The sequence below is a fragment of the Conger conger genome, chromosome 18, assembly GCF_963514075.1.
Source record: "Conger conger chromosome 18, fConCon1.1, whole genome shotgun sequence".
Lineage (NCBI taxonomy): Eukaryota > Metazoa > Chordata > Actinopteri > Anguilliformes > Congridae > Conger > Conger conger.
In genome coordinates this window covers 14,716,087-14,740,322 of record NC_083777.1, presented here as the reverse complement: position 1 = coordinate 14,740,322, position 24,236 = coordinate 14,716,087, and the positions used below count along the sequence as shown (strand labels likewise).

General features: G+C 42.5%; 1 protein-coding gene across 1 annotated transcript in view; it reads left to right on the top strand.

The window, feature by feature from the left end:
* The window catches only part of khdrbs2 (KH domain containing, RNA binding, signal transduction associated 2), a 158,572-nt gene that overhangs the window by 79,808 nt on the left and 54,528 nt on the right, over positions 1–24,236 (top strand). The window contains exons 4-5 of the mRNA XM_061228444.1: positions 5,290–5,436; positions 17,728–17,855. Coding sequence (XP_061084428.1) covers positions 5,290–5,436; positions 17,728–17,855 — 275 coding nt within the window. The remainder of the gene's footprint in view (positions 1–5,289; positions 5,437–17,727; positions 17,856–24,236) is intronic.

Sequence of the window (24,236 nt, the reverse complement as noted above, 5' to 3'; positions counted from 1 at the left end):
ATTCCAGTGTGTTTTAATTGCTGGCAGTGACAGAAACTGGGTCAGAGAGGATTCTCGGGAGCAGGGAGAGAAGCTAGCAGCTATAGTGGGCCTGTGAGCTCCAGTGGAGCTTTATCTCACGGGATGTCTCTTCAGTTGTAATCTTGTTAAGGCTTGCAGCTGTCGTTCAGGTGCCGTACCCACACAAGAGCCTTTTGTCATGTGCTACTTTGCACAAGAAAGTTTCAAGACAGCCTGTTTTAGACTTCTGATTTTAGAGCCTCGAAATTTCAGAACTGCTCTGGCCATTTATTATTTTAACATTACAACATTAATATAGGGCTCTGGGTGGAAATGACTACAATTTATAATATTATGGCCTTTTTTTATTTAATGATCTACTACTCTAGTCCAAGTTATTTTAATGCATGACATCATTTCAGCTGACACATGGTTCTCAATTATTCTCAAGTTTTGCTGATGTGATATATTGCATGTCTCCTGGCCAGATTTAAAGCCAGTGAAAACAGGCCAAGAGTTTTAAGCCAGATTCAAAGCCAGTGATGTTTGGCCAATACTTTAAAGCCAGATTCAAAGCTAGTGATGATTGACCAATAGTTGCACACTGGATAGATTTCTTTCCCAGTTCATCTTTGCGTGCGATCAGTACTCTCTTATTCCTGTGCGTTCAGCCATTGTTTACAATTTCCTCACAAAGTACAGAACCTACCCCTGAGGACCTGCCATTTTGTCATTTTCGAAATGGATCCTGCTGTAGTTGGATTGAACCACTTCATTGCCTTTGGAAATTCGCTCTTAAAGACAGGCCCGGCTTTAGAACAATGGAGCCTGTTGCTTATGGAGTGACATGAAAGGAAGTTTAAAGCTCTCAGACATGATAGAGAATGAATGTTTCAGAGTTAAGTGCTCCTCCTTGCAGGAGACTGTGCGCTGGCAAGCTTTCAAATGATGCTGCCACAGCTGTCCCCCGCTGACGTCACCAGCAAAACCTGACTCTGACGAGGAGGCTGTTTGAAGTTAGAGGAGAGCTACCTGAGGCCAACACACACAAACAAACAGACACACACACACACACACACACACTTCATGTGGACATGCATTCACACACACACACACACACACACACACACACAGTTCACGTGGACATGCACGCACGTATGCGCACGCACGCACGCACACACACACACACACACACACACACACACAGGCGGACACACATGCAGACATGCATGTATACGCAAACACACGTGATACCCACGCATGTGCATACACACACACAGACAGGCACAAGCACACACACACACACACACACACACACACACACACACACACACACACACATTACATTATAGTAATTTAGTGAACACTCTTATCCAGAGCAATGTAAATATAAATTGCAAATCAGGCACAGACAAACACACACACACACACACACACACACACACACACACACACATGCACACACACTACAACTGAAATGAATATTAAACACTCTAGAAAGTGAACTATCCTTTTAAGATTAAGATAAACCAGCAAATAGCTTTATATTCTACTTTATACTTTATTCTACTTTCCCGTTTCAGGCAAAATGCCCTGCAGTTATAAAATCTAAGCCAACAAACACTTTGACAAGGTACTTCACATAAAAGCACAAAGACCTCCTTTGTTGTCTGTGCCTGCCTCTCGCTGCAATACTTCGGCTACTTTTCAGTGTTCAGCGGAAATTTCTCTCTGACATACTTATCCTCCAAATGTCAGCCTGGCCCCAATACGGGTCCCTGCCTCTACACCACGACAGAGGGTGTGAGCATTGTGTTACCCATCAGGAAATGCGAAGTCACGGACAAGAAAACATTAGCTTTTTACACAGGGACATTTACTTCTGTGCCTTTGATTTATGGAAACAAGTCGTTTAGTTTCTGAAAGAACCCGTTTTAAAGGCTCCTACAACACAATGTTTTAGGAGCCGTACTAACTTTAATAGTTCAAATGGATAGGATGTCTCTGATAATGAGCTTTGACTTACTTTGACCACTGTTCCCCTTTGCCACATCTAATAATTTAGAAGTTTTTGTGACTAATGGTCCTGCAATTCTTTGGAGCTTCGCTAGTTGCCTCATGTCGCTTTGGAGACTCATATCAAAATCCTGATCGTCAGACCTCTGTCAGACTTAATGACTCACCTGTGTAGCTGGCCGTTTGTGACACTGTCCAACCTCTGCACTTACTGTATGTACGTATGCATGTGTGCATACTAATACAGTGCAAGATATTATCCTTGAGCCAGGGACAATCATATTTGCCATAAGTTCACAGATTATTAATCACCCCCCAGGGCCCAAGACAAGGACACATTTTTTGTTGTTTTGGCTCTGTACTCCAGCACACTGGATATAGACTGGATCAGAAACACTCTTCAGGAGGCAGGCATAGAAGTGTCAGTGACTACTCTCCAAAGAAGACAGGTCTACAGAGGCTACACTGCAAAAACCCCCTCATCCACCCCCCCATCGGTGGTGGAGGTGTTATGATTTTGGCATGCATGGCTGCCACAGATACTGGCCGACTTGTCTTCATTGATGATGTCACACAGTAGAATTCATGCTGCCTCATCCTAGAGCAAGACAATGATCCCAAACATGCTGTTAAAGCAACAAATGAGGTTTTCGAAGCCAAAAACTAGACAATTCTTGACTGGCAGCCACCCAATCTGTATCCAATTGACCATGCATTTCATACCCTGTAGAGAAAACAAAAGGAAACTAGCCCCTGAAGATGGCTGCAGTACTGGCCCAGCAGAGCATCACCAATCTCCGGTGATGTCTATGGGTCGGTAAAATATATTAACCAGTAATATTAATATTTTAATCTCAAAGATGGCATCTCCTGCAGTACTCCAGTCTCCCTATCACTGCAGTATGCGTTGGTTTCATTCTTTAGGGGGGAATGCTGCCTCCTACTGGCTTGCAAAAAAAAAAGAAAGAAAGGAAAGAAACTGTGTCAACAGCATTTTTCATCAAGAGAATTGCAAAGGCACATTTATATCCATCAGTTTGGCAGGTGAAGGCTAAATTCCAGGACCACTGGCTTGAAGCAAGCATCTCATTTTATCACTTTGTTGCTTTTTTGTTCTTTCACCATTTTCTCACTTGCGCTCCTGACCCTTAAAAAAAAATATTTGAATTGCATTGTTGAACCTTTGAATTTTAAATGAGGTGGATGTCAAGAAACATTTATCTCTTTGTAGCAGTGGATCTGTGGGGTAATAGAAACAACTGTCTGGCATTACAATGATTACAATCCATCTCTGACTCTTCCTTGTGTAAGCATTTTGGATTATTGTGATTGCAGAAGTGCCTCCTAACCTTGGAGTGAATCAGGTCCTCCAAAAAAGTTGTCTTACGTCCTGCCTTGGGAAATAGAGAGGTGTTTATTCATAATGGAGGGTGAGTGGGGGTGGGGATGGGAGCAGCGCAGTACTGATCAAGCAGCTCTGTGAGTATCACATCAAAGCCCTCCAGTCTTTGAATGTGAGTCTTTCCTAAAGGTAATCAACATAAGAAGGTAATTCCTGCCTGCAGTAATTGCCAGCATTCTAAGGAACAGTTAGCGGTGACCTTCAGCAATCAAGGTACTCTATTAAGCCGACTATCACTCTAAAGTAGACTGAATTGCCTCGAGAAGAATCAGTTAGTGAACTGTAGTCACGCGAGTCGAGTGCTTAATCGTTTATAAAATATATACATAAGTGCCTAAGTGCCTTTGTATGTCCCGTGTGTTGATTTATCTTTGGCTTTCAATGAATATACAGGCTAGCTGGCTAAAAGTTGCTTTTATATTGCACTTTTATGGTGCTATGAATCCCTCTAGCTTGGAAATGTGTTAATCAAATTAAGCCTATAAGGTGCTGGCTGATTTGTAATGCTCCTAATTAGACTTCATTACAGAGAGATTCCTAACCTAAGGTGTGTGCTGTGGGCCTAATGGAAAAAGGAAAAAAACAAAACAGCACAGGGCACATCCACCTTTTCCACAGGTGACTCACCTCTGTTGGAAGACGGCCCCCTTTTTCTTGCCATGGCCAGACCAATCATCTGCTCTCTTTGTGCTTTTGCAGGTCGCTTCATTAAAAATTTTTGTCAAAAAAAGAAACAAAAGAAAAACCAAGCGACAAAATCCTCGGGCGTGTTATACTGCATGTGGAAACCCTGCCCCCAAGTTGCTGACGACGTGCGGCAACCATCAACTGTTTTTTTGCCCTAAGCAGTATATCGAACTCTCTCCACCAAAAAACAATCTCTGTTTGCCAACCTCCTCCCCACATCACTTAGGAGACCAACTTAAATCACCTGTGGAACAGAGGTGTGTCCCGCTGCCTGATGTCACAGCAGCAAGTGCCAACACAAAACAAAATAAAGGGAAAAAAAATAAAACAAGTAATTCCTAGTCGTAAGAATGGCATATCGAAAGGGACTTATTGACTAATGGCTCACAAACATGGGTAATAAGGGGCTACTGTAGGCAGCAAGAGCAAATAGTGCCTAGTCATTGTTTAGCGAGGGAAATCCTTAAATAATTATTCTAAATAAATTCCTGAATGTTGCTGCAGGTATTGTATATGTGGCCAGACTGTAAGGGAACAGCTTGAACAGATTTCTTCGGCTTAGTTAAACACACTTGTGTTCAGATACTGTAGTTGGATGCAGTGTCTCATTAATGGTAGGGGGAACCCGTCCATCCCTGGATACACATGAAAGAATCTCACCACAAACCTCACCTCAATGAAATGCATGTAACTAATTAGATATAAACAAACAAACTTTCTATCCCTACATTTACATAAGTGTTGATTATATGTTGGATTGTGAACTTGAAACAGGATACTAAAGCTTAACCAAGGTGGCACACTATAAGGATCAAACGCCTGTGCCTCTTAACTTATAATTGCAACTAGGCTAATGTGGTAGCATTAAATCTTGCTCCATCATGCTAATTACATTTCTATACAATCTCCAAATTACACTCAAAATCTAAATATAATGTAATAGCACTACGATAACAGGAACAAAAAGAGAACAGTTACAGTCACACAATAATAAAATTAGATGAGCTGATCCTAAATTGACACTGAGTCACTCTGAATATTTGTGGAAATAAGGTTGCTGAAAGTTCAATGTTAAGGAGGTAAGTTTTTGGTCAGTCTTATTTTAAGCTTGCAAGCTTGGCCTGTTGATTGAACACTTGTAAAGCCAGTAATAACACGGCCTCCGCCCCATCTCTCGTCCACAGGAAGAGGAGCTGAGGAAAAGCGGGGAGGCCAAGTACGCCCACTTGAGCAACGATCTCCACGTCTTAATTGAAGTCTTCGCTCCGCCTGGAGAAGCCTATTCCCGCATGAGCCATGCCCTGGAGGAGATTAAAAAATTCCTAGTTCCGGTAAGTCGGCTCTGCTTCATTTGCCCCAATTCCAAGGAAGGTAATTGTGAGAATGGCGACATGGAGATTGGTTTGCCCCCACTGCTCTGGTGTGGAGCCATGGTAGCGGCTCGCACTTCCGCGAGAGTTAATAGAAAAGTTACAAGGGTTAAGCATACGATTAAAACTGTATTACAAGTGCCGTGGCTGGCGCGGTAGGTCGCGAAAGCGTAAGATGTCTTACAAACCTTCTGGAAAATCCGGTCGGTGAGTTTTTAGTCTTTCTGCAGTGAGGTGAGTTTTTTATGAGAAATGTAAAAGCACAGCTGCTGTTTTTATGGCTGGGAATATGAGTGTCAAAGTCAGAAATGCAGATGGCTGTCCTCGGTCTAGTGGAAAGGATCTTCAATCTAAAATACTAAAACTATCAGCAGGGAGAGAGACAGAATACAATCTTGGTTGGTTTCCAGGGTGAGAGAGAGAGAGCATGACAAAGATGTTAAAATAAGTGTCGCTCAACACACAACTGATTTTTTTTTCTTTTTTTTTTTCACCCGTCTCATACTTTAAGCATCACGTCTCGGTAGAGCTGCAATTTATTCCAAAATTAGTGAATACAGTTGGAAGGAGATTTTCCAGGCTGTAAGTCTAAAGGCAATCAAGGCTGTTAGTGCTTAATTAATGCAGGCGTCACCATGCCGAGTCCAGACTGTAAATATTAATGGAGCTTCAAAACCCTGTGCGCCGGTCCCCAAAACTGTGATTGCTGTGACACTGCGTGGTGTGGATTTACCACTGTCGATCGGGGGGTGGGGGGTGTGGGGGGGGGGTTGGCCCCTCTTCTGCCCCCAGAACTCAGTGCCCTTAAATTCCAAGATCTGGGGAGGAGTGCTCATCTCTTTATCATCCCCGCAGAGCAAAGTCCCACACATTAGTTTTTTAAAATGATGTCTTCGGTTGTTCCGTCTCATAAGGCCCAGTTCTGGAGGTATGTGTGCGGTCTGTGCAGAGCTAATAGCCTAACTGTCTGATTTTTCACCCGGTGCAGACATTTAGCTTCTTGATTTAGAACAGAGAATTTCCAAGCACCCGGTCTTACACTGTGCATTCCCTGGGAATGCACAGTGTTGTTTGGTTGCACTGACCCAAAACTCATCAGGGGATGAAGAAACTGTACTGGTCTTTCTGTTGAAGATTATTTTATTTATTTATGGATTTCCCCCACTTGGAGACAGCAGCAGTACCTCTCCAGTTATTGTTGTGCGTGCACACCAGGAGAAATTGTTTTTGCAGTTCTTTTTCGGACACTTTTATCCAAAGCGACTTACAGTTGATTAGACTAAGCAGGAGACAATCCCTCTGGACTAATGTGGGGTGAAGGGCCTTGCTCAAGGACCCAACTGCTGTTCAGATCTTGTGGGGTGGTGTCAGAGTGGGGGGGCGATTGTGGTTTCTATCACTTTTGGAACGTTTCACGGACCTCAGGTCAAGGTTGACATGCGAATGCATTGTAAGTTAACGGTCAATTTGTTCAATCAATTGATCAGACCGGGCATAATATTATTAGGCTAGGCAAACCGGTACTAATCATTTTAAAACTGGGTATTTCAGAAAGCTGGCTGACTCACTAAACTTGACTTCTGCACTGATTAAAATCTGGAACCCCTTCAAATATGAAACATGGACTAAAGTAAAAATAGGTGTTCTGGGTTTTTCTCAGCGCAGAAGTCTGGCTTACTCAGTTAGCCAGCCTCAAGAAATACCCCCCTGGACAGTCCAGTCAAAAACTGGGCATCTGTCAACCGCATCATCACAGATGCACCCACCCATGACCCAGTGACAATGTTACTCCCCACAGGCCATACATTATATAAAATATAAGGGAGCTAGCATCAGAGGCTAGGCGTACATCTATCCACAAAAGCTGCTCACCTGTGACATTATGGCTCAAAGTTGGATAGAAACTGAATTGCCAGCAGCCTGATGATCTCTAGTAACAGGTCCAAACTGACTATTTGGCAAGATCTTCTCACTGGTGTAAAACATGTCGGTGTGCGGTTGTGACAGCCAGGTAATCACAACACTGAAATATAATTTTAAAAGTAATACGGCTCATCATTTTGATAACTGGTGTAAGTTGTGCAAGAAACAGCCATGAGCTCAGTCTGTGTTTGAAATTAAAAACACGAGGGAGTAATCATACACCTAAGGCACTCACACAGACAGGCTGCTGCCAGTGTTTAAAAGCATAATGGCATAATGCTTCTCAAAAACATCAATTTAATTACTTAATTTATAACTGGAGATATTTAAAATAACATTTGGGGCCCAACCCCTCTGACAGTAACAGTCTCAATGGCTCGCTGGGTTGCTGGGCACCTTTGGCAATAATGTTAATTAATAACAAAAGCAACTGTACTTCATTTTTGTGCCTCTTGCTCCCCCAGAACAATTTTTCCAAAGAGAATATAACTCATTAGTGCAAGGGAGATGATAGGCAGATAACTCATTGTGCAACATTGTGCCCTGCTCGGGTTTCTGTTCATATGAAAAGGGGGATCATTTTCCCCCATTTAAATAAACACACAGCAGCCTAATAGTGAGCTACACTCCACTTGGAACTCCTAAAAACGATACACCTTCCAGCGTCCGATTCTTTCCTCCTTCAAATGAGGCGAGACAGTTTTCCCAAACACCGATTGTGTCTGTTTTCACGGCTCAACTGCACAGCAGGTGCGTTCACTCTGCGGTTAAACCCCTCCCTCGCCCCCATAAAGCCACAAACGGGAGAGCAGGCGAGCTAGCGACGGCAGCTCGACCTAGCGCTCCGAACGGATCCGCGAAGGCCGGGCTCGGAGACAGCCGCACGTCGGCCGGGAGCGCCGGGACAACACGCTCTCCCCCTGAAGACGGGCGGCGAGCGCGGAGCCCGGCCAAGCGCGAGAGAAACGCCACCGCGCCGCAGCCGGGCGCCGGCCAGACGACACGAAGCTGCCGACAGCGGCTGTCGCGGCTCGCTGGGAGCGACCGTGGAGGAGCCGTCACGCGTGAGAGCCGGGGGGCTTCGCACCTACTCTCCTCACCAAGGCAGAATGAGACAGAGCCAAGATGGCGGCCGCTGTCAGAGAACACCAGGAGGAACGGCTCGGCACTTGTCAGAAAGAAAAAAAGAATAATCACACCCTCAGAGATCTGTACTTCTCTCAAACCTTAGTCCCATTATTAGAGGCAGGCTCCATTTTGAGAGGCGAAAAGATAGCAGAATGTGCTTATAACTATGTTATAAGGGGCTGGTACAGGTTACCTATTGAAGGTCCCATATTGTACACCTTTCCACTGTTTTATTTTAGATCCTGACATCCATAAGACAACGTTTGCGTGGTAGTAAGCACCAAAAGCAATCTCTATCCAGTTTTCCATGTGAATTCTCCAGGGCCTCATGAGCTTTACCAAGAACAGGCTGTTTTAGTGACTGTGTTTTTAAGGCTCAATGAACCTCTATTCTGATTGACTGGCTAGCTTCAATTAACTTGCATACTAAATCTGAAAAAAATATACTTAAAAAGAGTGTCAATATCAATTATCTGTAAAAGCAACACCGTTGCATTCTCCAACAGTCTCAGGAATCAACATTACCTCAAGTTATGTTATATTAAGTGTATAATGTCATGCTCTGCACCACAGTGTTTGTGGAATATGCAGTCCGTGAATAGCAATTTAGCCCAGTTAAATTAAATTAGTTTGTCAAAGCAAAATATAATGCAGCCGTTCCTCTCATTTCATATTTAGCCCTGGCCCCTGGTGCATTATGGTGTACAATATACACTCAGCAACAGAGAGGAAACTAAATGAATTTGTAATTAATCCGTGAAAAAAAAAAATCCATGGCAATACACAGCTGAAATTGGACATTTATGTTCAAGTTCAAAACATAATATACTGTTTAGATGCACATTTTTCACCTCTGAACATTAATCTCTACAGTGAGCATGGAAAAGGGAAAAAATAAACACAGGGTTAACGGCCTGATAAACACAATGCAATTAGCGGCTGAGCCAATTAGCATGGTGACACTTCCTGCGGTGGCGAGCACGCTCAGCTGTCATTTTACAGGATGTGGGTGAACGAAGCCCACTAACGCCAGAGTATGAAAACCCCAGACAAACAATAAAACAAAACTCCAAGCTCAGCACATCTCTGTGCAGCATGCCAAGTGTCAACACAAACAGACGGGAAATGTACATATGCATAAACAATACGTGAGCACCCATCGTAATTTGGTTTCATCGATACCTTACCCAAACCTTGTAACTGGTCTCCCTTTAATTGGCACCAGAGTCGCTTGTACCTTCATGACATAATGTGGATAGCAGACTTTTCCCCTCTCATCCAATGAATTCTGGGAATCCCACATACAAAATTTTCTGGCCCATTTAGTAACTATTTCAAATTGACAAAGTGACAAACCTAGCGACATATATAAAATAAAATATACCCGTAATATATAAAACTCTAAAATTCTATTCTTGGAATCTTTTCAGAAAATGTCCCTCCTTCACGTAATACACATAAGCACATGAGTTTGATGAAAAAAAAAAAAATTTTGAGCATGGGTTCGCTACGTTCCATGGAAAAGGTTGACAACTCTCCAGCGGTATTTCTGCATTTAGCAGAGGACCTTCTCACCAATCCCTGGACAGGCCTCAGTGAGAGAGGGAGGGCACTACAGACAGGGAGACACCAGGCAAGCACGAGGCCACACAAGACAAATATTAAGAATATTTTTATAGAATTATCATAGGATTGTGCCATATGGGTGAAAGCATAACTTCTTCAAAAACAATAGAAAATCCTTTCATATGCCTGCGTTAAAGTTCTCCCAGGTCGGCTCATGTCACCCCGCTTCTCATTGGCCTCCACTGGCTTCCTATTGCCGCACGCATCCGTTTCAAGGCCCTAGTGTTGGCATTTCAGGCTGCTAAGGGGACTGCCCCACCTTACATACAATCCCTGATCACTCCCTACTCCCCAGCTAGACCACTCCGGTCTGCCAGCTCTGGTTGCCTTACGGTTCCCTCTCTACGTGCACCTGGCGGTCGAGCTGCACGTTCACGCCTGTTTTCCGTTCTGGTTCCTCAGTGGTGGAATGACTTGCCTACCACTGTCAGAACAGCAGAATCCCTCCCCCTATTTCGACGCAGACTCAAAACCCACCTTTTTAAACTCTACCTTCCCTCCTGATTTCCCCTGCCCCTCCTTTCTGATATCCCCATCCTTCTCTGATGACAACTATGTTTAGAACAGCATTTCCTGTGTATTTTGCTAGTTTCTGGATGTGATGCTCTGGCTTCTGGTAGAACCTATGCACTTGTAATTCGCTTTGGATTAAAAGCGTCTGCCAAATGACTAAAATGTAATGTAAATGATACAGTTTGGTTGAGAAAGTTGAGAATTTAGTAGGGTTATAATAGGAGCTCAAAACAATATGATATCAGCCATTAGATTTGGTTGAAAAGGTATACGGTTGAGAGTGCCATATGGGACTATTGGGATTTTATGGCAGTGACCAGCTGGCACTTCTGGGACTGAAAGGGTTAAGAGACACGAAAGGTACGCTTTAATGCAAAGTGAAAATGGATTGAAAAAATAGACAAGGAAAGAAACAAGCAAAGAAGTCATCACAGCCATTGCTTATCTGACGTTTGCGTTAGATACCATCATTATATTCCGCCCCCTGAATCAGGCACCTGATTGTTTTGAGCAACCGAAGGAGCCCAGCCAACAATGCACAATTTAGCAGTTACATCAATACCTTCAGATCTGTTCAGCTAAGAGCGCAATTTAATTTCACAAACAATTTCAGACCATCTTATCTTTCAGAGGGGAAAAGTCAATACAATTAGACAGGCTGACCTCTGTTTGCTGTTAACATGGATCATCAAATACCAATACGATTGCCTGATTGCAACTACCTAAAACTACTCTCACAGAAACATTCATTACAACCACGACCCTAATCCTAACAGCCCCCACACATACACCTTCCTTGTCTGAACGTAATTGAACCATTACAGTCTGCACCAACAGACTTCAGATGCTGCACAATTAATGCAAACTTTTAAAAATAGTCTGGAGTATTGTTAATTAAACAGATTTTAAGAACCGCATTAGTGCTTCTGCATTTTTAAAAAGGTAGACAAAAGTAATCCGTTATTACAAGGGTCTGTAACAATGTATTATTTATTATTTTGAGTAAAATGTACCACTTGACAAAAATAAGTCAATCATTGCTGATAGCTGTAAGTTAGTTCACAAGTTTGTGCTCTTAGAAGCTCCACTGGCCAAATTTTATTTTGTTAACATTACACTTCTGTTATAGTATGGATAATTTGATTGAATTAGAATTAGATTGAACGAGTAGTTGCAAAGTGCTTTGGGAAGTTTAGAAAAATATGTCTGGACTAAATGAGTCTTTCTTGGGTTGTAGACAGACTATCTTCGATCATCTAATGGTGTCCAATATCAAATCCCAGCATCAGCTGATCAGCTGTATAGTGAATTTGCTATTCTTTGTGTGGAGTTGTTCAGACTGTCCAATTTCTCCATTTCATTTTTTCCTCTTTTTATGCCTATAGTGCTCAGCGCAAAAGATGAAAAGTTAAAGTGACGTTGAGATTGAGCCAGTGTTTCTGAGTCTGGGGATCAGAGACTGTCTCAGGACACTACATGTTCCAGTCAGACAGACGGCTCATTTAGACAATATGCAGGCAATTTTTTTATTTTTTTTATTTTGATGTACAGTGCAAAAGCAGCCTGTCCCAGTTCAAAGACTACTTAAACAAATTCAGGTAAAAAAAAAAAAAACCCTCACCACAATTGTTATTCTTTTCACTTCATTAATAGTGTTCATATTAGTATTAGCATTAGCGTTACATTGACCAATGTAAATCCCGGACTAAAGTGAGCAGCGTACTGCATTTGTCCTTCCTTCATCAGAGAGGGACCCCCGTTCTTTCACGGTCCCCAAGAAAAAACATTACTTGGAAATGGACACATTTTATAGCGCTTAAATTTGGTAATGAATCCCTTGTGTGCTGAGACCAATGTGAAATTGGGAACTGTATCTTATCCTGTGGACCTGGGGGTGTTACGGCAGGGAGGACAGAGGAACCAGAAGCAGACACAGGGGTGTGGAAAATGGCAAGTTTACTCACAGGTGATGGGACAGACAGAGCGTAGTCACAAAACAAGCCACGGTCAAAATCCATGGGGTCAGTCCAAACAGGCAGAGGTACAGAAATCCACAAAACACAAAGAATAGTCCAGGGAAGCAGGCAGGGGTCAAAACAGGAAAATCAGATAAGCAAGGGCAAGGGCAAGGGCAAGGACTCGGGAACAAGGGCAGGGGCAAGGAAACAAGGAGGCTAGAACTGGGGAAGGAATCAAGGGCTCGGGAACAGAAACAGGACAAGACGAACTAGCCGCGTGCAACTGAAAAGGACAGGTATAAATACACAGGGGAATGAGACAAACTAGGCGGGGCATGGGAGTGAGGGCGGTCTAACAAATAAACATCAGGTGAGACACATGAAAGGGTAATGGGACAATAACGAGGGGGAAACAAAAACGCGGACTGGAATCACAAAGACACACATGTAATACAAACGGCTCCGGACTAGGGAGTAGACAATTTGCAGAGAATCAGGAGATGCAGAGATACAGAGAGACAGGTGCGAATACTTCGCTGAAAACTAATTAATTAAGTAATCAGTGATAGAATAGGGAGGTGGAGTTACAGAACAGAATTGAAACTGGAGATGCATTAGTAAGTTAGTTAAGTGCTTTAAATTACAAATACCCAAAACTAGTGAATGTTAGTTTGACAAACATATTAGTGTGTTAGTATAAGTAGTACTGTACGAATTCTATGTTAGTTGGGATTAGTATATTAGTGCTATGTACAAACATGAAATGGAGAGAAAGCAGGAAGTAAGTAATGTAAGATTGGAAGGAAGACTGAACCCCGGAACTACCGTAAACACCCGAATAGTGGGGCACGCAGACAAGGGAGTGACTGGACTGGAAAACATTCAGACTCAGACATCACAGGGGAAGACGAGTGCAAAGACAAACAAATATAAACAGAACCAGACATGAAATATGAAAAATAATAAATTACAAGAATAAATAATACTAAACAATGATACACTAACACACAGAACACAGGAACATAACAGGGGGAGGATGGGGGGCCTCATTTGGCCACTGGTTTGTAGCGTAGCTGTTTTGTGCAGCTTTTATGATGAAAAATGGTGCTTGTAGAATCCTCAGTCCCCTTTTTATGTACAGTCCGGGAGTTCTCTAATAAGCTGCAGTGTGTTGCTGGATCTTGCAGCGAATACTCTTCAGCGGCTGTCGATAGTGGACTTAAAAAGACCAAGTGGACGTTCAGTACTTTGGTTAAGCTACATTCTTTCCAATTAAGAGGCCTGCAAGCCTGCCTTATGACCATAGATTGCCTAGCCTAAGGCTGTATATAAATATTGCAGATCAGCCAGCTCAAGTCTCTTCCAAGTGACAACATGCTTTACAGAAAATGTTCCCACAGTGCACCCTGTCATTAAGATGGAATTACTTCATTTTACCATCTTTTTTGCCATTCAATTAAGTTACAATTCCATGGCGGAGTTTAGTGTCCAAATAGAAGCTTGAAGATGTAAGAAGTTATCTAACCAAAAACTGCATGTATAAAACTTGCACTTGTACTTGTAAAAAGAATATGAATATTTTTTTAGGGCTTTACATCTTTTTTTGTGTTTGTTTTGTTTTTTTCTTCATGAGTCAGCAGACTGCGGCACATACGTCTGCTGAAGTTGCTTTCTGGAAATTCCCACGTCATTTCTTACACGCCTCTTTAGAAATCACGCTAGCTTAGAATTGTCAGCTTTTTTTCGAGTGAAATATTTTCACTCAAAACGCATCCGTCAGTTCTGGGATGACGTCTGTCCACTGCTCAATTTTGTTCTTTTTTTCCCCTCCGCTGACAGAGGATTCCCCCTCGTTTACTTCAGACCGTGATTGATGTAGATGCCAGTCTGCCATTGTTTTTCTGTGGCCCGTTTGGATTTGTTGTAAACGCTGCAAAACAAACAGTCTGCTATGGTGCGCGGTGTACCAGGAGGGCACTGTTTTGTGTTTGACGCACTGTCCATGTGTCGTTAGAAGGGTCACAGTTGACCGCTAACAGTATAATTACTCGGGTGATGACAATCCAATGCCTACATGCTCTAGATAAACTGGTTTCCCTACCCATGAAGGACAATAGTTTGGAGGTAATTCTACAGTGGGGGGAGTTATAGGGCTATAATTGAACCCATGTATAAATGCCCCAGTTGATGAATTTTATATATAGACCAGGCCAGCAGGCTCTTAACATAAACAGGATATCATAGCCTCCAAACTAATTAGCCGGTACCTTCGCAGTGTCTGAATGACTACATTTTGTTCGTCGCACATGGTTGCTCTCTGAATGAGCTCAAGATTGGTTCTGCCTGAAAGCATCAAGAAAAAGTCCCCCCCCCCCCCCCCCCCCCTTACTATTACTGGCATAGTGGCATCGCTCGAGGATGAAAACAAGAAAACAGGGGGAGGGGAATCTCCTTCATTTAACAGCTAATTACATTTTTCCACCGGTTTTCTCTGTGTGGGTATGGTGTCGAGTATAAAATCTAATCTGTGACTGTGGTGTAGTTCTTTAAAAACAATGGACAAGCAATCCAAGTGTTCTGAAGTGTTTTATTAAATGTTCATCTGGAGGTGGTTGACCTTCACGTAAGTTGCTTTTCTTGTCTGTGTGCATTTTCACTGAGTATCAAAATAATCAGTATGGAGTATGTGGTCAAAATGCCATGACAAGAGCAGAGTGACTCTCAACAACCACATGGGGAAAAAAAATATTAAGGCCTCTGAAAATGTGCTCCCAATCTGAAAGAGATTGCCAAGTGGATTTAGCAATTGATTTTGAAATAATAATAATAATCATCATCATTATCATCCTGTGAATGTGGTCTCATATTTATGTATAGAGTATGGATCTCATAATTTTAATACACCTGCATCTTAAAAAGCTGAAAGAAGACCACAATTGAAATTGAAAATCTGTATTTTTTGTCCCAAGTTGTTAATAGTTTGCCTAGAGATAGATTCTCTGATTGAGCTAATGTGACTGTACAGCTGTGGTGACATTTTGCACGTAGGATTTTTAGGGCCGTTATCAATAAAACAGATGGGATAGTTTGAGAACTGCCAGTGGTATATTTGCTTATTTGTTTAGTTGTACTCTGCTGTATAATTTCCAGTGCAATGCACATCACAATAGATAAGGATATTTGCCAAGTAAACAATAACATCATTTTGCTGCCAAATCTAGGTGCAATTCTTTGTCATTTACAGTATTTACAAGCAAACATGTTGGGGTTCATATTTTCATGTGTGAAGAGAAGAATAAATTAGGAAATTGCATATGAATATCATTCTGCCTTAAAAACAGTATTGACTTCAGTTGCATGCACATTTGTGGTAACATGCTAAGTCAGCTGAGAACTGGACTCATAGTTGACAGTGATGATCTGAGGAATCAAAGTAAAGTAAGCCAACGGATTGTGAAGCCAATAATAACATAGAATGATACAGTAGTCAGATGTAGAGCGCCATTTCTGTGGGTAATTGACCAGGTCACCTGGGTTATGACCTCTACTTGGCCTGTTTCAACTGCCATATCTAAATGACCTCAAATAACCACAGTGAACCATGATCTGGGTTTGACGCCTCATGTCTGTATGATCGCCATCCGTGCTGTGACACCGGCTTTTATTAGGTCCGGATAGAAGAGAGCGACCCACTGGCCCACCGGCATCCCTTAAAACTCTGGCCTGAGTGTGAATTAGACAGAGAGATGAAAGGAGTCGCTCTCGGCCGGGCAGGCTGGTGACCTGTGAAAACACAGGAGGGTCTGGCACTCTTATCTCCACGGTGATTTACACTCTTCTTATTGGCTCGGAGAAGAGGGAGGCACCATTAAAGAGACCAGGCCCGGCACAGCCTTATGAATGGGCAGTAAATGAAGCACTCAGCAAACTGGCTCTGCTTTCCTCTCATACACAACGTTGCATTATTCATATTGAGATGTTTCTCCGAGTCCCACAGTTTCCCTTTTTAAAGGCAGTTAGAGGGCCTGTCACAAGAAAAAGAGCTGCTCTCTGAAATTACTTTGACCTTAATGTCTTCCAGATTAAGATCAAACAAGAAATGAATTGTGCAGTTCCTCTCCTGCACATCGTGGAGAGTTCATTCCGGAGTCTGCACTGCTGCTCGCAACATCTGTCGTGGTTGGAAGACAAGTTCCGCACCAGCTTCCCCACCCAACCTGTTTTTTCAGCCCTCAAATGTTTATTTATCATTGATTCCCTTCTTCATTCATAATGGATTTCCACATATGGTGCTGTGGGACTAGATTTCGAAGCCCCAAAAGACCCATCCACACCAAGAACTAGGACTATAACCGTAACGATAACGATGTGAGCATCCACACTGCTGAACGAAAACTTTCTGTATACAGCCTCTGGGTTATGTCCTCTGCTATTTTGCATGTAACGCCCTGTAAATTCGGTTGGCTTTTGATTGGCTGTCTGTTTTATTGTTCATGCACCTGGAAAATAACCGCTCAAAGTGATCCCAACGATATTGTTTGTCACTGTCATCGTTGTTATGGTGGTGATGTGGACTTCGCAATCCACTTGAGAGAGAACTATTTTTAAAAAATAGCATATTTCTTTGAGCCTCAGTGGGACACAGCTAAAAACATTGGACTGTGATGCGGTTGCACACCAAGGACCGGGGTTCGCATCCTGCCAAAGCCGAGTTTGGCCAGCACACGAGGGAACAGCATTACTGCAGTTGCAGCCCGCTTCTCTGAGGGTGAGGGGAGGGACTCGGCAGGGATGATCGCCACACACAACAGCGCCCGATCGCCACGGCATCACAGTCACAGGACGAAGCAGTGCAGCTTGAAGAAGGCGTGCCGCTCTCCGGATCATTAAATCTCCCCGGGCCGCTGTAAACGGTGTATCCTAGGCAGTCAACATGGGTAATTGGATTAGATAGGGTACAATTGGCAACCAAATTGGGAGAAAAATGGGAAAAATCAGAAACCAATTAAAAAACAAAAAAAGCAAAAGGAGCGTATTTATACTTATAGTTATCACTCTTGGTGTGGATGGGCCTTAATGCGGGACGCTTTCTTTCTTGCTGCAGGACTACAACGACGAGATTCGGCAGGAGCAGCTCAGGGAGCTGTCCTACTTGAACGGCTCGGACGAAAGCAGTCGGGGGAGGAGCACCCGAGGGCGGGGCCTGCGGCTGGCTGCCACGGCGACCACCAGGTGCGTCCCATCTGCCTAACACCAGGAGTGTCAAACTGGATTCCCAGGGGGCTGCACTGTCCGCAGGTTTTTGTTGTTTCCTTTCAATCGGCTAGCATGAGAACAAGGTGTGTGGATTCTTTAGCCAGTCAATGACTTGTATGAACCACAGGCACCCAGAGCAACATCTAGCAGTCGGTACAGCCCTCCAGGACTGTAGTTTCACAAATCTGCTTTTGATTCTCAGGAATGAAGGATGACCTTCCTCTGAATTTCCTTAGTTGATGTGTTTTCTGAAGTGGGGCATGTCGGGACATTAATGCTCCATAATTGCAAAAGATTGCATCTCAGAATTGCCCTATGAGGTCCCGTACCAGATATACCAATGTTTCATCGGATGGTGAAACTATTTGCAAAATAATGTCCGGTGTGCTTTCTGTAAGGTGCTATTTTAAATTAAAAGATAAGACTTGATTAGTCTCATTTGAAGTATGACATTGATGTTCTTTTTAAGTTTCCCACTGTATTGTCTCCAGTGTCCCAGATAACAGTAACTTCAGAATTAATTCAGTTTAGTGATGCAGGTGATAACAGTCCCCACTTGATTGAAAGATTTAAGACTCCACCATGCCCCCCTCCTTTACAGATTAGCAATGAATATAATCACTACAAAATATGTACAGAAGGTGAGGACCCAATCATTATCGAATGTCCTCACATTTCAGCAGCATCGCCTGTCTCTCTCACAAAAAAAAAAACTGGCCAAAGGCAACATGTACTTCCCTCGGTGACTTACAGCTGGGAATATGGCCACACTTGTTTCGTAACAGACAGCCGCGCATCCGTCCACATTTCCCCTCACTGGTTATTTTCCATGCCCTTATCTTGTACCTGGCAGAACCAATGCATTCCTCAGGGGGTCTGATTTAGGTGGAGACCCCGTCTCAACAGGCTTCCAATACTCCATCCCAGCGAGATAAATTTGGCATCGTGGGGGCAGAATTTCTCCAACAAAATAAAAAAAAGAAGTTTTGGTGGTTCTGCCACTTTTTTACAAGCAGAAAAAACTTGTAGGAAAAAAAACCCCCAAGATATTCCAAGATGGAGTTATGAGTGTTCCTCGCAAGACTGGCGGAGATGACAGTTCTTTAGAAAGGCACAGAGCTCCCACGGTGGGGTCAGCCCAGTGAGAGCTTGCAGTTCCTGGCCCCGTGAAATAGGGAACGATATAATGACATAATTATATCATCATCACATCGCATTCAGATCATTGCAGCATCTGTTGGAAAGTCAAAGTAGGTTAACCTCTCTGTGTGCCTGAGTGAATGAGATTTCAATACAATTTGATGAATGGCCACAGTTAGCAAGTCTTTTTTAAAACACCCTTTTAAATATGACCTTTTACTCAAGTTATTTGATGAAACACAAGTAATAATGTTACATAAAAGCACCCCCATTTCTATTTTTGTTATAAACTGCAACAACTGATACATAGCCAAGAGTATTGAGTATAAATCTAAGGAAGTTATACTCACCTTATACAATACCTGAGTTAGACCACACTTGGAGTATTGTGTGCAGCTCTGGGGATCACACTATAAGAAAGCTATAGTGCCAGAGGCGCCAGAAAAGGTTCAGAAAAGGCCAACCAGATTCTGCACCTATTATAAAGTATTTTTTCCACACAGAGAGTGGTCACTGTGTGGAATAGCTTGCCAGTACATGTAGTAAAGGCAAAAACATTGGGGGTTTTCAAGTTCAGGCTTGATACGGTGCTAAATGCTAAATACAAACCAAGCAGTAGGTATACTTTAGTGGTAGGAAATGGCGAGCATTGCTAGGCTCAATGGCCTGTTATCAGCGTTATGTTATGTTAACTAAAAACAAGCAAATAGAGTGTTTATTCACTGTACATTCAGTAAGCACTTTATTAGGTATTTATTAAACTTATGACACATCTACTGCTGTAGCCTATCCACAGTTATGATGTGTTGTGTGTTCAAAGATGCTCTTCTGCATACCACGGTTATTTGCATTACCGTCACCTTCCTGTCAGCTTTGACCAATCCGGCCAATCTCGTCTGATGTATCCCAGTAACAAGGTTGGTTCTGTCTGCAGGTCTGTTGCTCACTGGATTGTTTTTGTTTTTTTGTACCATTCTTTGCAAACTCTAGAGACTAGTGTGTGTGAAAACCCCAGGAGATCAGCAGTTTCTAATAAAGTGCCCAGTGAGTGTATATTTCTATAATGTTGATATTGAAAGATGATAAACACCACTGTATCTGTATCAGTCCCAATAGTGCCAGATGGCACCCAAGCTCAACTACCATAAGATCTGAACCTTATACCTTTTCAACCAATCAAAATGACTGCTGTACTATTGTTTTGAGCTACTATTAAAAACCAACTAAATTTTCTCTACTTTCTCAACCAAAGCCAAAACCCCCTTGGGACTTGGGTGGAGGCACTTTACATTTGGGTTGCGAGTGAAAGGGTGAACAGAATCAGAAGCATTAAATATCTTAATCATAATTCATCCATATGGTTTGATTCACCGGCCTTAAAGGGATGACGACAGAAGGTATGATGAATGGCTTTTTATCAAATTACTGTCAAACTCACAGCCCCCCCCCCCCCCCCCCCCCAGCCGGTTTGTGCCGAAAAGCCGCGCCATTGTGCGCCGAATGCTCATATTTGCAGGAGGGTTCCACAAACAAGCGCTCACAGCTGTGTAAATACAGATATTATTCCACAGCAGATTAGCAGCTACATCCAGAATTCTCCTGAATGTTCTGTGCAGTCTGCTCTTTCGGAGGGGCCGCATGCTAATTTGGGGGCTGCGTGGAGGGGAAAGGATTCGGAGACGCGTATTTCAGTGCAATAAAAACCACCACAACATTTTTCATTGATTTTTATAGTTCACGAGGGGGGAAAAAAATAAATCAATGGAGCAACCCACCGTAGAGTAATATTCAGGATCCATATTTCAAACACGGCTTATCAATTTGTCTTCACTCGTTGAGCTTATTTCTGAATGTGCGCGTGTAAGAGCAGCACGACGGATTTCACTGCTTTGAGGCGTAAAGGTAATTCTCCATCTTTTATGAAAAATGGAACACCTGCACACGCGTGCCAATTTGCACCGGTGGCTGACGCGACCTTTAATGTCATCCATTACATTGTCGAGCGAATATAAAACCGACGATAAATCAAGCTAATGCCGTACAAATCCTTGTAAAACATACCGGAGCACTTGAAATGCATTAATATCAACCCTGCTAAAGGCAGAACTGATCATTAACCTGCGCCTCAAGGGCTTTGTATTTATGGTCAGTGGCCTCGTGATTCTTACATTACTTTTTATTGGTGAATGCCCTCATCTATTTTACATACTGACCATTTGCACAGCTGGATATGCATTGAAGTCATGTGTGCAATAACTGATCTTAGTAACCTTGAAGAATTGGGGTGGGTATCGTTTAGAGTGGTTAGTCGAGGTATTGCAGTTTGCCTCTGGTGCCAAAAAGAACATTTCCCCCTTGAAGTGCATTCAAAACTACGAATGTAACCTGGCCAGAATATTATTATTATTATTATTATTATTATTATTATTATTATTATTATTATTATTAAAATATTATATTATTTCACCATATTTTGAAATCTCTTTTTCCCCCCAGAGTGGCCTAATTACTCTCCAGTGACCAATTTCTTTTCTGAGCAATACAGAAGAAGATATAGGATTTATTTAATTCCAATTTGGTCCGCATGGTTTTACGCCACACTGCACGCACCTGTTCACAGACACACCCGCGCATGAACGAGGATGAGGCCGTGATGGACTCAGACTGATACGCTGAAAAGGGGTTGAGAGAGAGAGTTCCCTGCACGGATCGCTTCTCAGCCCAAGAGACTGATGATTACATTCATCTTAAGCTGCTATTATGCTGATATGATTCCGCCATATTATTTTGACTGTTATTTTGATATTGGAACTAATAGCCTACTGTTATTAAAAATGTTCTTAGTTGTAATATTTTTGTATATGCATGATGATGGTGAAGTTGATGAAGACTTATCACATAGGAAAAATAAATAGGCCAACATAAATAGATAGCTTAATATATTTAATTTGCTCTTTATTTTTGAGACAATATACTATGGTGCTGATTAAGGTGGTGGTGACGATGAATGTGATAAACCTGTCGATTACAAAGATGAAAACTTTATTCATATCATATACAATAATACCCTACCTAAGACCTATTAACAGATTTTATAGATGTTTTTGTGTTTTATCCATTTCCATAAGTAGGCTATATATATATATATATATATATATATATATATATATATATATATATATATATATATATACCGTATATATATATATATATATATATATATATATATATATATATATATAAAATGTAGCTAATGTAACAGTTATGTCACCAAATAGTTCCCTAAAAGTGCCTACGGAAACATAGAAGCCACATCAAAAATGTCCTTGTTACAGCTAGTCGCTTGTTTTCTTGCATAAAATCCTGTACCTAGCCTCCATATGCAACAGTTTGTCAGACTGCTTCCACTTTCTTAATTCAAACTGCTCTGCGTTTACTGGTGTATACCATGATCCTTCATGTTTAGCTACCCAGTGCACATACTCCTCTGGTGCCAAAATCCTCATAATCCTCTATGGCTATTTTGACCGAGTTTAATGTTAGCTAGCATGCTTATGGTACCTGTCGTCATGGACTGAATAGACAGAGACAGGGTAATGTTAGGTAGCATGCTAACAGTAGCTGCTATCATTCACTGAGTCGACAGAGAGAGTGTGGCGTGAGCTTGTGAAGGCGTGTGGCGGGGTAATGAATGAGGGATGCTTCTGTTGCCTGGAATTTCCATTCTGGAGCATCAGAGGGCAGGGCAAAACTGGGTACGCCAATCAGCAGCTCAGGAATTGTATTTTAAAGTGGCACCGAAATCTGAATTTCGATTCTGGCTGGCAGGCACCAGTCGTATGGGAACCAGTGCCACAGTGGTGCCAGGATTTGGTAACACTACTTAAGAGTTCCAGTTACAACACCACACTTGGTATTCAAACCAGCAACCTTTTAATTGCAGCTTGTTCTTTTAAACAGTCAAAGGTAGATTGGTAAACTATACTGGTGTAGGGGTCCTCGCACGGGACTCCAAATTATGTAGGGTCCTTGCACGGGCCGCCAAATAACGCAGGGATTTTACTCTCTACGAAACCGGGGCGCCAGTTAAACGTTGTGTAGCAGTATAACTGCAAAAAGTAATCAGTCTCATAAAATTACTATTATCAGGAATATCTAACCACAAATTTAGTATTTTAATTAATAATTAAAATAACCAATACTAATGATTAAACATACCGATAACCTGAAGGTTGTAAGTTCTTCGAAAGACTGCTTTAACTCGGCTCTCATGTCTATGCGATTCCAAAACGGACACCGGGGTTTAATAAAATATATTTATTAAACAAACATACAAACATATAACAGATAAACTAACGGGAAGTTAGTAAGGAAATTTAGTTTGGTATGTGTGTGTGCGTGTGTGTGGCGCGCGCAAGCGCGCGTGTCGCTAGAGTTCTGGGTGTGGTAATGAGTTAGAGTTAGCTGTGAGAAGGGACTACTTGCATAGTTTTACTCTATATATGCGCAAAAGACGGCGAATCAATTCACGTACATATATATGTAGCTAACCAAACACATTACAATGGTTGGATGGTAAATATTGAAACACAGATTCACAAAAACAGTTAAGACTAAACTAAACACTGGCTATGCCTGAATGTTTGTTTTCTTACTGAGTCCATACGCATTGCTGGATCCAAAAGACATGCTGTCCTTGTAGAAGCGGCGATGGTGCTGTGAATGGTGTCCGGGAGAGATGCGCAGGCTGGGGTGTTCCCGTCTTAGTAGCGCGTTGTCGTCTGATCCGCTGGTCCTTTTCCAGGTGTAAAAGTTCGTTGCTGTTTCGTTGTTGGGCTTTATTGGGGTAAACTGATGTAGCGTTCCGCGTACAACAATTTCCACTCACTATAGGCCACGTAGTTACCGCGAGGTAACTGGGTGTGTCCGTAGGCCTGGTAGTGCGCTGTGCAGCATTCAGCCTCTGTCCGAGTCTCGGAGCAGATGAGCTGAAGCGACTGGCCAAAAAGGGTGCGTCGAAGAGAACAAGCAGAAGAGGCAGAAAAAGCAGAAGAGCCAGAAAAAGCGTGTCTTGCTCTTATACGGGACCGTTTATTGCTCCCGCCATTACGGGATTGGCTGAACCAAGTTAGACGTCATTCGTGGTGGACGTCGCAGAATTTTCCTGTGGGAATGTGGAAGTTGTAGTCCCTACACTGGTAATTGGTAAAACTATTC